The 15,533-nt window shown below is 40.5% G+C and overlaps 1 protein-coding gene across 1 annotated transcript in view; it reads left to right on the top strand.

The window, feature by feature from the left end:
* clybl (citrate lyase beta like) overlaps nt 1-5,473 on the top strand; it is a 46,926-nt gene extending 41,453 nt beyond the window's left edge. Inside the window, exons 8-9 of the mRNA XM_077616520.1 lie at nt 2,812-2,936; nt 4,648-5,473. Of these exons, the coding sequence (XP_077472646.1) occupies nt 2,812-2,936; nt 4,648-4,743 (221 nt within the window). The 3' untranslated portion in view covers nt 4,744-5,473. The remainder of the gene's footprint in view (nt 1-2,811; nt 2,937-4,647) is intronic.
* The last annotated feature ends 10,060 nt before the right edge of the window (nt 5,474-15,533 follow it).

Genomic DNA, 15,533 nt, shown 5'->3' with positions numbered 1-15,533 from the left:
CGTCCCTCAACTGATCAAAAGTGCACGCACACGTTTTTTAAAATAAATGTCGGGCGGTGCACAAAAGCGTTGACGGGTCGCAGCCTAATTAACGATGTCAGGAGACGTTCAACAGCCTGTAACCCCTGTGTGTTTGTGAGAGTGTGCGTATACAGTACAAGTGTGTATTAGTGGGGGTTAACTGGGGTGAGAGCAGTCTGAATGGAGGAAGTGGGCCCCTCTTTCCCCCCCGCCACACGCTCCTGTTTGGTTTGCTTCGTCTGGCTTGTCCCACCTTTTTTTTTTTTAAGGATTTGTCGTCCGCCAGCAGACGTTTCATAACCAGCGTAACTTATCAAGACAAGTCTGATCTGCAAATGTACACAGGATTATGTCTGTGGCGTTTGCCATATTTAACTGGGAGGTGGTTTTCGGGCGGGAGGGGCCGCAGAATCTGGTAAATACGGAGAGCGGATTGTGGCGGAGTTTGGAGTCCGTTTCAGACAGATTTGCTGTTTGGGATCTTGCGAAACATCTTTAATGTGGCAATCTGGTTGTTTGTAGTTGGAAAAGTTCTTATAGATTATGACTTGAGAAGGTTTGGAAAAAATGAGGAAAAAAATTTGTTGGTATGATTAAGGAATTGTGTTTAAGCCATATTTATCGTTAATTGTTTTACAAGCGACAATGTAAAGTTTTGATATTGCCAAGGTATTCTTCATAGCATCTTGAGAAGAGAGCAGTTTTTTTTTATGAAAAATGTTGCAGTATTGTGACTACCCAGATATATTTTGCAGAGTAAAATGTAATTTTAAGATAATTTTAGGGGGGAATTTAATTTGCAAGGAAAATAGGGCATTTTCTGTCTTAATTTTACAAAGGAAATAAACTCAATTTTACAAGAATAAAGTTGAGAAATTATCATTTTAAATTTTAATGAGAAGACTTGACCCTTTTTGGGTAAGAGGGTCTTCATTCAGGAATGGTGTTATTCTATTTGAATTTTAAACAAATAAAAAAAAGGAAATTTCAGGGTCAGTTTTCTAAGAGTCAAGATGTGATGCATTTTATTGAAATGAAGTCATTTAAAAAGAAATGAAAAATCTAATTTTCACAGTCTTTCAATAAAGCCACAAAAGTAATCATTGTAGAGGGAAAATTGCTAACATTATAAAAACACATTTTGACACATCATGAAAAGACAAATGTTAAAAGTGAGTTTGACATTACTGGTAATATAAACTGATATGAATTTGATTTCTACAATTGTTTGTTATAAATTCAGGAAAACACGTTATTCTCTGCGTAAATTATTGATGCAGCTCTTTCATCTAATCTCATTTAATTGTGCACCTAGTGTGAGTTGTTTTCAATTTTATCTCCAACTCTGACAAACGTGCGCATTTAAAATGTTCTATTTCGCACCATTATTTTCTTCGCTTTTGTATTTTTACGGAAATTATTTCCAAGGACACCACATGCATGTCTACACAAACGGAATAAGTGGAGTAAGTGTGTAATATATATTTCCATCCAGCAGTATCATGAAAGGGTAAATGATGCGTGAATTGATGTGACACCCCGTTGCACACGGCATTTACACAAACGATACACTACACTCAAATAGTATGTCACAATGGAGCTTGTTTAGAAGGGAAAGAAATTCACCCCGGCTTCTGATGTCAACATTTTCTGCTGCCTTTGTTATTTTAAATGCAAGCGTTGTGCTTGTGTTTAAGTGTTTGGCCAGAAGCTTTGGACGGTGGGGCGCACTCGTTAATGATGCGCGCAGTCCTCCGGGGTCTGGTGGGTGCCGACGCTCCTCAGACGCCTCAAATATAAACACACACAATTAACTTTTCCTCTTCCGGCCAAATTGTTCTCACCGTGTGTTATCACCCTTATTGTTATTTTGCTTCCACCTCAAACCCCACCTCCCTCCAATCTTGTTTTTTTCTTTCCCCCCTATGTATTTCAATATAAATGTCAGTTAGCAATTTTGTTCCCTTTGTTAGGTTTTCCACTTCTGTCTTGTCATTTTGATTAGAATTATTAGCATGCCTTTTTGTATATATCTTTTTCATTCTTAATCACTAATCGAATAAAGCTTTTTTGTGATACTTTTACCATAATATGGTATGAATCATCCTCATCAAATTGAATACTCTAAAATTTAAGGGTATAACTCTTTATGTCATTTGTACTAAAGTAAAATACCAAGTTATCATAGACGGTTTTTCAAGGCAAAAAAATAAAAAAATACAAAAACATACACGCACACACACCCACACACAAATTGGAACAATAATGCAATTTGATTTGTGGTGTCACACTGTTGAACAACTGCCGTGATAAATTGAAATACTGTCAAACTATAAGGCTGAAAGATGTTTAAACAATGAAATACTAAATAAATAGGAAGTTATGTTGCAGGATTGTATGTTCAGTTGTTATTTGTTTTTATTGTTTTACAAGATTTTGTGACTCATATTGTAGTTAGTCTGAAATTTCTACTTTATTGCTAAGTTAAATAAATAATTGCTTAAAGCTGAACAGGGATTCGGGGTGGATTTGAGCAACCGATCATTGTAAAGGAGGGACGAGATAAGTTGTTTTACTTTTTTATATAACTTTTTCCAACATACATTTGAATGATTTTTGGTAGTGGAGTTGATATACTTTCAAAGCCAAATGGATTTGCTTTTGTATTGTTTTAGTGTTCACATTGTTTTAGGTCTTGTTTGAACAAAAACGAAACACAAAAAAACCTGTAAACATACTCTCAGTAGAACAAAACCAATGTAACTCTTTGTGTATTTTGTGTGTATTTAGGCAAGCAGGTGATCCACCCTGGTCAGGTCCGGGCCGTGCAGGAAGAATTCTCCCCCAGTCAGCAGAGAGTCCAGTGGGCTCAAGAACTCATCGCCGCATTCCAGCAGCACCAACAAGACGGAAAGGTGACATTTTTTTTTCACTTCCCTATTTCCCATGAGTTCACTTTTTACTCACGATATTGACCACCATGTGCATTTTTAAGGGGTGTCGCGGGTCCCATCCGTCGACTGCAACCTCATTTAAACCTCAGTCGAATAGTTTAAAAGTAAATACTCTCTCTCCAAAGCCACAAATGAAGCACCGGCGTATCAATGATACAAAAACACTAAATTTTGACACAAGTGTACTTTTGTACGTCCCCCTCGCACACCTCTCTGGAGCTTGCTACAATGCATACTGTACACCCTTGGGTGACTCTAAAAGGCGCCATAGGAGGAGGAGGAGGCACGAGGGGGAGTGGGGGGGAGACTCCTCGGGCCAATTAAGTGTACAATATTATTGTTCCTAATTTAGTGCATGGATGGATCCTATGTGTCGAGCTCGGTGGGCTATCTGCTGAGGTAATGCACAATCTGCCCACAACTCTCTCGCCTCGCGCCGGGACGGCCCGAGGGACTTATATAGGCTTGCCCATCATCCCTTTTGTGCGTGGGTGTGCGCGCGGAAGTCCAAGAGCTTGAAAGAACTTTGTGGCTTTTGTCCTGCAGCACGACAGGTGTTTCCAGCTATTGATTTTCTTCTTGTTTTTGTTTTATCACCCAAGCAACAACCGCAGAGTACATGACAGCTCCTTTTCTAGACACTTGCCTGGCCTTGTCGGGAGATTTTAGGAGGAAAACATGGAGGGATAAAATAGCAGATATTTATTAGGGACGTCCCGACGGCATGGGGGTCGAGTCCGAGACGCACGATTTTGTCCGAGTCCTGATCCAATTCCTCGGCAATTTATTAAGGAGGGAAAAATAGTTGTCCCTTAATTTGAACAAAGCTATCCAATGTATTATTTTAGTCAAAATCATTTGTGTATTACAAAATATGGTGAGTCAATCTTTATCTTTAAAAGAAACACAAAATGTGTGTCCTTATAAATGACTTTCATGTTTAATCTCCTTGTGAGATTTTCAGTGTAAACTGTAAAGTTTATTTAATTCATATGTTACATCACTTTCCCCAATTATGAGCAGTGCTACTTTTTGTATTTCAAAGCCCTTTGAGCGCTTTAAAATAAATGATTTAAAAAGTACAAAAACCTTTTCAAGTAGTGCACTACATAATCCTGTCCGCCTCACAGACATAGTCTATTTATTTCTATATTCAGTAAAAAGAAATTACCGTATTTTCCGGACTATAAGTCGCACCGTTTTCCATAGTTTGATCATATTTTTTTCACTGACTGCCAACGGCTTAAGTTGTCTTTTTGTAGGCTATATTTATCCGAAAACTAAATATTTTACATTAACAAGTGCTTATTTTGACTGTTGTTCTCTTTTAATATTTAATGAATAATGCTTTTTGGTTACAAATCGGTTAAAACTTTTTTCCCTTTCAAAGAATGTACAATGAATTCTATCCAGTGCGTTTTATAGTCCAAAAAATATGGTACTTAAACTTCTCTGTCAAGTATCTATGAATTAAAAATAACTACCATAATATCTAGGCATTCCTTATATTGTGGTTTGCTTATTTTTATGTGGAATACTACAATCTCCTGTGTAGCTCGACTATTTAAAAAAAAAAACTTTAACTGTAGTGATTCTGTAATCAAGTTGCATATGCATTTGTGCTGATTTTTTTTGTATTTTTTATTAACTGCCTCTTTTTCAACCTTCCCAGGGCGCGTTCACATTCAAAGGTAGCATGATTGACATGCCCTCTCTCAAGCAAGCGCAAAACATCGTCACGCTCTCTGCTGCCGTGCCCCGGAAATAATGGTCGTCCCGGAGGACAATTAGGAATGGTGTCGGCGAGGCCCGGCCAGGGACTGTAGTTTGCCTTCCACCTGGAGTTCTGGTGCGGAAAAAGAGGTACGACTTATCATACATTGGACAAATTGCTCTCCCAGAAGCCGACATTCCCTCATCAAATGCTCACACCTCCCCTCTCCCCGGGGTCACCGTGAAAGCGTCTCCATGTTCCGAGCTGCTGGGCCAAATGGGCAAAGAAACACTATTTTGATTTGCGGGTGATCCATTCCACGCCCTCCCCAACCTATTCAGGGGCCGGCTCGTAAACGCAGAACGACGTGAGCTCGCTATTCGCCGTCTTTGTGAGGGCGCCTTTAGCAAAAGTCACGCGGCTCCTCGTGCGGGTTAGAGACTGCCCGCAGATATAATAAAAGCTACCTGATCCGGAGATGTCCCGATCACTTATTTTTGGCTTTTGATTTTGAGAATCTACCGATACTGAGTCCCGAAATGTATTAAATTGGAGGGAAAAGTACTATATCCAAATGTCTTTTGTCCACCCAATTGGAATAGCTATAGCAACATTATAATCATATAAAAGGTTGATTTCAACCGAGCAGCAACAACAACAACAAAACAGCTTTTTTTCTTTCTTGCAGCACTAAAATAGGGTCGTTAACAAATAGTTTAAACAATGTATTTTTCATCAATACACTTATACAGCAAATAAACTTGCGCACCCAATGCCGTTAATTGAGCTATTTTAGTTGTGATTTTTTTTTTTGATTGCAAGTTTGGTTTCAATCGTGTCACTGAATGTAGTTACACAATATATAATATGCATATATATATATATATATATATATATATATATATATATATATATATATATATATATAAATATATATATATGTTCGCATCATACTTATGAATCATTTTGATATTTATCTTTACTCATGGACTGCCATACCAAGTGATTCTATTTTACTGCTAGTCCGTTTTGACTGAGAGGCCCCCAGTCAAATTGGATTGGACGCTTCCCGCCGTCGATGGCACCTAATGGGTTATTGTCTAAAAAATATAACACTGCATTTAAAAAAAAAATTCAGACAATCTTTTGTGATTGGCTCCGATATCCGATTTTCGATCGTGCAAAGCCACCATTTAAGGTGAAGCCAGTTTATTATACCACGGCGCTACAACACGTCCGCCTGAAACGGCGCCCCGTCAAACTATAGCGGCGCGGCGTACAAGTGGTGTTGCCCCACCAGAGCCGATCCCGGCTTTTGTCTTCTCCCGAGGATAATTGAAGGGGGGTGTCCCGAGTGCTCGGCGGGGCCATCGGTGACCATGGCAATGAAAAGCTCCCTTTACACCCCACCTCATCCACTCATCTTCCCCTGGCTTTCTCGCCACCGTATGATGTATTGTGTCTGTAGACGGGTCTGCGCCAGGACCGGACCAGACAAAAAAAAAAGAGACCAAAACAGCGCCCAAGCCAAAGGCCCTAACAGTAAGCTGTCTGTCTGGCATCGGGCCACATGATTCCTCCCACTACTGCACCGCGCAACGCTGTCGCCTATTCACCGGCGGTTGTTTGTTTGTTTTCACAAGCGACGCAGAGGTCGGCGGACAAACCTTTTGCGAGTACATATTTGTTGCTTTGATTAAATGAATCCGTGCACACGTCGGAACCTAACAAGTGAGGAAAGAATTGCCAAAGTCAAATTAGTTGGACAAAAAAGGGTCCGGGTCGTAGGTTAATGATACGCTGGTGCCAGAGTTATTAGAATTTTGCATATCATTTTGACAATGTTTAAGAAATGCATTGTGCTGAAAGGGATTTAATTTTCAGATCATTTATGCTATTAGCATTAATGTTTAGAATTCCTATTGCAATACTTCGTTGTCTTTTTACCCCCTTTTTTTTATTAGTTCTGAAAAATAAGAAAACTGTTTAACAAATGTGTTTCTTTATTTTAACCCACAAAATGTCATTTTAGTACAGTACAAAACATGGGTTTCCATCACACTACTTTGGCTACATTTGCATACAAAATGTCACTTTGGTACAATACTAAACCGTATTTCGGGTTGGCATCGCAATACTAAATAATTTTTCCTATAAATTCTCATTTTAGTACTTTAGAAAACAGACCCACTCTCCACTGCACCGCCAATATATACTATTTCACATTCCAAAGTGTCTAATTGGGGTGGGTAGAAAGGAGAAGAAACACCTGCATTCACAATCACTGGCTTACACACATTCAATTTCACAGCGTATTGAATTTTTGTGACATTTCCTACAAATATTTATGTTCCCATAACTTTTAGTTGTTTCACTGCCCGGCCTCACACTCCTTTACTATGATTTATTACAATGGCATTTTAAAAAGATGACATTTTAGTTGTGAGAGAATGAGGCGTTTATTGCAGAGCACTTGGCACATTCTAAACTTTTGGGTGAAAGGTCAAAGTCTCTCAAAGTGAATTATAGAAGCGTTCTGCGTAATTTATTTTCACATTTTGAAGGGATTGTGTTCTAAAGTGTTTTTTTTTGTGCAAAAAGTTCAGTGATTTTAGAGAGAAGCATGTTGAGTGTATGTCGCACAGGTTGTTTTCTTTTGCTCAGTCGTTCGTCTCACAACTTTTAGTTCGAGAAAATGACTTAACAGCGTCTTTGTGGCAAAAATGTGTCCGCTCAGAATATCCGACGCGGATGAGGAATGTTGTCCACCGGTTTCGACATTTTTTTTTCTCCCCCTCCTGTGGAGTTCGGCACTATGTGATGGGAGGTCGATGGTGGGAAGCAAAAGTACAGGAAAAAATCATCTGCAGAGGTTTACCTAATATTCCCATTCTCAACTGTCAAATTTGAGTCAAAGGTTTTTATGCTTATCATCTTAGTGAATTTTACTTACGGTGGCATGTCATGGAAACACCTTGTTTGTAAAATATGCTGAGTTTGATGCTTTGCACTTTTCTTTTTTATCATTATTTTGTTGTTGTCAACATACCCCATGCACACCCCCCATTGGACTCATTAGTTCTTGGGGATTCTTGGGGAAATAAATTGAGGATTGTGCTAAGGTACCTGAAAACTGACATGTTTGCAGAATATATTAATTTGTCAAAATGGTATATCATGCATTTTTTTTAAGATAGAGACTGTAATGTTTTGTTTTCTCAATCCCATATGAACTTCTCCACTTCTGAATTTCTCCACTTTGAACAATTTAGGGCCTATTTTGTGCAATTTCCCACTTTTTACTTGTGCATGTCGGAATTTCAACGGGATCCCCAGGAAATGCGGCCCTTCTTACACACAGGTAAAATATCTTCAATGTTTCTTTTTTCATGTTTATATAGAATGAAGCTTTAAATCATCAGTGTGCATAACTGAAACCATAGATGTTTAACATCATGTCTTGTTATTCTATAGAAAATTGTCCAATATATTTAAAAACAAACAACAAAATGATTTATACCAAAGGGTTTCATAGAATGTTAAGCTCAATTAAAACTTAAGACATTTTAGCAAGAAACATCGTCATTTATTTTCAAGTCATCTATTTAAAAATAATGTGGTTGCCAGATCTGCCTCCAAATGTGATATGTATTTTTTGATGCTCTACTGTCAACAGGTCCCCATATATATATACTACATGCTTTGAAGAAGGACCAATCCTATTCCAGAACGGTAAGATATGAGTATTATACATATTTTTGAACATCACATCTGCCCTTTGAACTGTTTTTGTCTGTTTACTCTGCAAAAAAAAAAACAAGACTCCATTGACATTCTGGTAGATGAGATGGATCACTGCGTGCGTCTTCGCACTGTGTAATGCTACGTGACGTGTCTATTATGCACGGAATGGATATGGCCTCCCTATCCCACTCGGCTTCTTTATTTAAACGCCCGTCTTCGGCGTTTCCCCGAGAGAGTCCATTACAATTAACGCGATTAGAAGCTCGCCCAAATTGCGGCAGGAATCAATTAGGCTGGAAGCGGCGTTGAGTCACGTGATGGCTTTTCTAAATGAGGAGGGGCCGCGTGTATGCAAAACACCGTCGGAGGAGAATTAAAACGTGGTGTTTTACATATTTGCCCATTAATCTTAATGGGGCCCGAGTGTGCGCTTTTATCAGAATCTCCCCTGCTCGCCCGAGGATGCTCCCAAATAATGACTTGATGTTTTAATAGACTTCTAATGACAATATATGAGCAGCTAATTGCAGTTGAACGTCGTTTTAGACCAGAGTAGAAATATGATTGGCATCATTTAACTAGGCAGATGTCAGCGGAGTGGACAGTTAATCCAAAGGGGGGCAGTTAAGTGACTAAAACTTCCATATAACTTATTGTTCAATTATTATTTTTTCAATGAAAAATCATTGTAGTTTATCCTTCCATGTAAATATATTCATAAAATAGTTTTTCATTTGGTTAATTCATAATTTAAGCCTTTCAGGGTCACTTCAGTGGATAGCGTTTCAAAATTTAGCACTTGACGAAAACTTCATTAGTGGCAATTATTATGAAATACATGAGTTGTTAATCATTTTTTTTTCTAATTACTAATTTATTTGTAATTAATTCAATCTATGAGTCAGAATACACAAAGACAACTTTCCTATAATGAATCAATTTAGTTTTTTAAAAAGCCATTTATAGGGAGAAACTGCAAGCAAATGATGACATAAGATTTTGGTTTGGCAAACCGCATGGAATGCTCTCAGGGGCCGCATCTGGCCCTCCGTCCATATCTTGCCCACCCCCGGTTTAACGTACGAGGGGAGGACGGAATGGACGGCGGCGTGTCGGTCACGCTCGGGACTCTAACACGACACCCTGTTAATCCAATTAAAAAAGACGATAACCCCGCGCTCGGGTATTCTTCTCTTCTTTCTTCGCCGGAGTCGCTGACAAGCACTCTTTTGCTCCGCCGTGAAAGGAAGGAGTCAAGAGCTCTCTCTCTTAATCCCAGCCACGAACCACCAGTGAAAGGAAAGCCCTCATTGGTCCTCCAGCATTGTATGGATCATGCCCTCAGCACCCCTCCTCGTTTTTTTTTCTTTCTCAGGGGTGCTCATCTCAGTGCAAGGCAGCCTGTTAATTTGGTTCTTCAACTAAAAAGGAGGTGGGGGGAGTTTATTCAACGGTGCTGACAGACAGTTATTAGTTTGTTTGAATGAGGAGCACTAAATAATCACTTTGGATTCAGTGTTCCTCTTAAGTGGCTCAAACATTGTTGCTTTTCCAGATAAGTCATACAGTTTTTGGACAAAAGTGGTTGGACAATTGCTTTGATTTGAGCCATTTTGCGAAGTTGTTAAACAGCTACAACAGGGGTGTTCAAACTGTGCCCCCTCCCCGGTTTTTATTGGCCTACAAATGAAAATATCATTGAATAAGGCCCGCACAATAAGCCTGAATTTAGCCTACATACAATTTCTCACATGTATATTTTGGATTATTTTGTAGCATTTAACTCATTCACTTCAAATGACAGTTATAGACATCAAATCCACTTTAACTCAAAAAACTGGTCTTAACTCAGGTCTGCCATTGACAGAAATAAACACCCAATCAGTTTTTTATCGCTGCCAGTTGTCCAATGAGTTTATCCTTTAAATACATTTTAAAACCTGATCTTTTTTTATCTCATTCCAATCATTTATTTAACAAATGAATGTGGAAGGATTTCAATTTGCATCTCTTGCTTTTCTTTTCTTTTTTTAAAGCAGCTCTTGGAGGAAAAAGTGTCGACACCTCTGGTGTAAACAGTTTGGACCAACAGCCTATTCATTCCCAAAACTCCTCAACGTTCTAAGTGTTGCAAAGTGACAGGTACGTAATGGACATTAATCCTCTGGAAATGAGAAAGCGGAGGAAGGGTTGGGGTTAAGAGCGTCTCCAGTAAAAGGGGGGCCTTGGGGTTAATGAAGTGCCACTTGCCCTCGTGGGTCACGGTTCACACTGTGCGCCATGACAAGTTTCACTTTCTATTTGTTTTGATCACTTTCTCAGCGGGCACATGATGGATTTTCATTAGGCTATAACATAATGCACAGTCTAATGCAGGGGTGTCCAAACTTTTTTTATTCCGAGGGCCGCTTGGGAAGAAAAAATACTAATAATATGTATATACCATTGAAATGGATTTCAAGTTTATAACTGTCAATGACAGTGTAAGCGTTGAGGGCTACAAACAACAAAATAATCCCTTCAGTGCTAGACGATTTATTTATTTTGCACATGCATTTGCTAATTATATACAATGTAAAATAAAAATATGTTTTATTAATAAGAGAAAGCTTCATTTATCACATTTGACTGTTTTTTTAATAGTTCTCATTGTGCACTTGAACGGCAGATATAATTTCCTGTTGTCCCTGTAGTCGCAAAAGCTATAATTACTGCTATACCAGCAATCCGCAGCTAAAAAAGTCCTTTTTTACCCCCACAAGAGTGAGCGCTCATATTGGTGGCGATCCAAATTGAAGAATCGTCCGGCCTTGAGTGCCATTCTACTTGTCACTAAGACGGATTTCTAATGATGTTGTCAGCCGGGGATGCTGTCATTTACGAGCTAATATGTCAGCAGAAGGCCAAAAGGTGCTCATTCTCAGCTCCAGCCGTCCTAATGACACAATTAGTCTTTTTATCTGGTCCGACTGTTGCAAAGACTCCTCTGAGACACATTGATGACGTTCTAGAATTGCCTTGCAGGTTGGAAGAATTTTTTTAGGGGGAACGAGTCTAGAGTCTAGAACAAGGGTGTCAAATGTGCAGCCCGCGGGCCGGGAGTTGGCTTTGATCCGAGCTTGACACCCCTGGTCTAGATGGTGCATTTTGGACACTGTAGGTCATCTCGGCATTCAATCGTTTTTGTCCTAAGCCTCTTTTGAGGCCTCATTCGGTTTCTTTGAAGCCACGCTTTAAATGGAGACTCCCGTATCTCCATCTCATTGCCTTGGCGGCCATTTGGGCTTCCCTTCGGGCTTATCCCGGGCAGACTGCAAACATCAAGACGGCGCATTTTCTTCTGCCCGAGCAGGCGCGTATCAGTCGTTTTGGCTGTGTGAAGTTTTTGCGGATCCACCAAAGTACAAGGAAGGTCCTTGCCGTCGCGTGCCGGAGAGGTCACGCCGTGCTGGAAGGTGTTTTGCCGCTTTATCGCCGCGGATTAGGGGAACCTACGGGGAGCGGCCGGATGGAGTTGCTCCACGGTGAAGGTCCGGTGAAATGCTAATACGCAGAGCGGCTTTATCAGAGCTTCTCTCCTCTGTGATCATGGACATCAGCTTCCTCCAGGCCTCCCGTCAGGTCTAAATGCTGACCTTTTCACGCAGTCAAACGAGTTGCTTTCAAGCACTCTTCTCTGAAGATAGCTCCGCTCGTGTGATGCCAATCTGGAGCCGCCCTATAATGGAAGGGAGTGGTAGTCACATAAAAAAGCAGAGTAATCAGGAATGGGAGGCACCCTAGAATATTCAATACAAAATTCAACGATGAAAAAAAAATGTCATGAGGAACTGAGCACTCGTAATTGACATATTTTTGTTCTGCAAGGCTTGTTTTACTTGTGTAGATACAATTATTTTGTATAGTAACGTCTATGTATTTTTTGTAATACAACTCGGGCTTAGTTTTGTTTTCAGTCCTCAACTCTTTCACTGCCATTGCCACTTTTAGACATCAAATCAAATCCATTTCAACTGGGAAGGCTCCCAGCCCTCCCAGTCAAAGTGGATTGGTCGTCTATCGCCGCCAATGGCGGCCAATGAGTTCCTACTTAATGCCCAAAATGACTACATTTTGAAAACCCGGCCTTTGACGTAACATGCACTATTTACTTTTATGTATACTTTTTTAATAAATCCAGTTTTAACGGGTTACATGTGAAGCGCCGTATTTTGAAAGGACCGCCGCAGGATATCGTTCACACTCCAGCGATGAAGCGACTCCTTGTACCGTCCACTCTCATCTCTGGGCACAAATCAAGAGTGTCCGTCCCGTAAGAAGTCCATCTGCTCCCCTTTCCTCCCACCCCCACCTCCATCTTCTTCCTCCACCTGTCCGTGAAGTGTTTCTTTCCAAGTATGGTGAAGCCTACATCCTGCATTTAGAAGCTTTTAGGCAAAGCGGTCATTCGGCCAGAGGCCGCTGGGCTTAGCTCGCTCACGCCTAGCTGCGCTCGGGCTGCAGAAGGAGCGGCTAGCGGCTCGTCCGTGGACGACCTTGCTCCCCCTTCACCTACTGGCTTGGAGTGGCTCCCAGTCCTCGGGATGGGGCATGTTGGACCAGCACCAAGTCCTCTACCCTCGCAGATGTTACGCTAGCCCACCACAAGATATGATATATTGTCTTCTCGTGGAGAATAGCGCACGCCTGCCAAAGCAGAATTAAGGTTTTTGTGTGTGTATGTGCGTGTGTTTTTAACTCATTTATGGCACATTTAACGTTCGAGGCTTTTGGTGGAATTCAAAACCGGCCTGCCGCCAACTAATTATCGACTCTACATAAACTTCATTTACCTCATTATTTCGACAATGGCGGCGCTAGTCATAATTGGAGATTATTTCTTTGGCCACTAGAGAACAGTGTCTACCTTTGGGAGTTAAATTATAGTACAGAGAGAGTTTTTAAAGCCCCAAAATATTAACTAGACATCACCAAAACACTGTCCATACAGTTAGTTAGTTATTGCGGCAGGTTTTGGAACCTATTAACTGCGATAAGTGAGGTTTTACTGTAATTCTTTGAAGCAGAATTTTTTTTGACAGATTCCGCGGTGGTCAACGTAAATAAATCAGCCTGATGCAGAGTGGTTAGCACTTCTGAGATCTAGGGTTCGATCCCCAGTGGGTTCCCGTGAGTTTGCATGTTCTCCCTGGGGCTGTGTGGGTTTTTCCCAAGAGCTCTGGTTTCCTCCCAAAAACATGCATGCTAAGCTAATTGAAGCCTCAATTTTCCTTTCTTTTTTTAAATATGTACCTGAGTGTTTTTGTATTCCAACCTGTTGCCGACCAACTCAAGAATTGATTTCAACCAAATTTCCCCCTGTATTTTGGGTTGGATGATGGCTTATAAAAAATGCTTATCATGAACATAATTTCCTCTTCGTGAACCAAACATGACTTGAGTGAAATCTTATTTCTTGTCTTTCTTCCCGAGAACCCCCCCCCCCCCCCCCCCAAAATCCTGATGTGTTCACTGAGTAATTGATTTAATGAAGTTGCAATGAAAAGCCTAGAAGGAAGGGTCCAGGTCAGTCCAGTGACCCGCCCGAGAGTGAGTGCACACTGTCACGTGTTTCAACTCCCTGGCCCTGCAAGGTGAACTCGCAGCTGCTCGGAGCTGGCCCAAACGTGCACGAAAGACCAGTACGCACCCCCAAAAACAAATGCGAACCCTTCCTAAGCGCCTGTAGACAATTAACAAATAACTTTTTTTCTTAAATTTAGCTTTATAAAAGTTTGGCAATATGAATTTGCTCTCCAAAACTGTAAATACTTCATTCCCTCGCCTTACAAAAAAGGGGGTTCGCCTTTCAAAAATGCACATTCGAAATATGACCTTTTTATTTAAAAACCTTTTTTTGAAGCACGTTTGACTTTCACATGTTAAATATGTTAAAGGCCTTGTTTCTGTCACTCTACCAATGCAAGAAATAGACGAGTGGAAAGTAATTTTCTCATCACTCGAAAGGAAGAGAGCGCATAAAGGGATTTCATAATCCAAAATCACTGTACTGTGGTTGAAATTGGGTTTCAATTTATTTTGGCACTGATTTTGTTTTTAAAAGTAGTCTTTAACAGGTGTCAAAAAGTTGAAAGTAGGTGATCCGCAAAATATTTGTTTCCTATAATAAAAAAATGACTAACTACCAAACAATGCACATCGACCCACCCCCTGTTTTTTTTCTCCCTAACCCCCTTCAAAAACTCCACCATAGCTTGTTTTGCTGCCAAATTGCCAACTGCATAAATACATAAATAAGCACATATATACAACATAAATTTTTAATTACAGGTATGATTTTCTTACACAACAATTTAAAAAAACGGATCCCCCTGCATGCCCCTGTTTCTCCTAAACCCAAGAAACCACAAGCAACTTGGCATACACAAGAAAATTAATATCCAACCATAATTTTAAAAACTGATCTGTCCGGTGACCCCAAATATAAAAAAAAAACACTTTTCCCCACCCCATCAAAAAGACCCCCTCCCTTTCAAAGGAAAAAAAAACTTCCCCGAACAAATTCCTCATTTTAAACATCCCATTTTTTTTTTCCATGAGCTAATTTTATTTCTGCATGCCCCCTTCTTACCCCACAAAAGAAGACCCCCCCACCCCCTTAGAAGATCCCTGCAGAGTGCGCAGGTGCTAACACCCTCACTTTTTTTTTTTAAAGGTGGGATGAAATTGAAAGCCAAATCATCCTAGAATGCATTTTGGGGGTTTGTTGGTGCACATGTCCAACCTCTTGTCATGGAAGACCTTTTTTTTCTTTTTTTCTTTTTTGGGGGGTGGTGTCTTTGTCCTTGCGTCCAAATAGTGGCGTCTGCATGTCTGACTCCGCCGGTTACTGATTTGCAGGCGGCGTGTTAAGGTGGCCCGTGTAAGTACATTTCCACGGGCGTCCCACTAAAGGAGAACAAATCGCTGACAAAGGAGCGCCTTCTCCCATTCAGGGGCGTCGTTGGGACAACCCCAAAAGTATTCCCGGGATAATAAGTTCCACTTCAAAGCCTTTCCCACTCGAGGGTGACTGCCGCCCGCCTCGCTTCTTTATTTTC

Source organism: Stigmatopora argus, chromosome 13 (genome assembly GCF_051989625.1).
Source record: "Stigmatopora argus isolate UIUO_Sarg chromosome 13, RoL_Sarg_1.0, whole genome shotgun sequence".
NCBI lineage: Eukaryota > Metazoa > Chordata > Actinopteri > Syngnathiformes > Syngnathidae > Stigmatopora > Stigmatopora argus.
The sequence above is the reverse complement of the archived record's forward strand: the minus strand, read 5'-3'. Positions and strand labels throughout refer to the sequence as shown.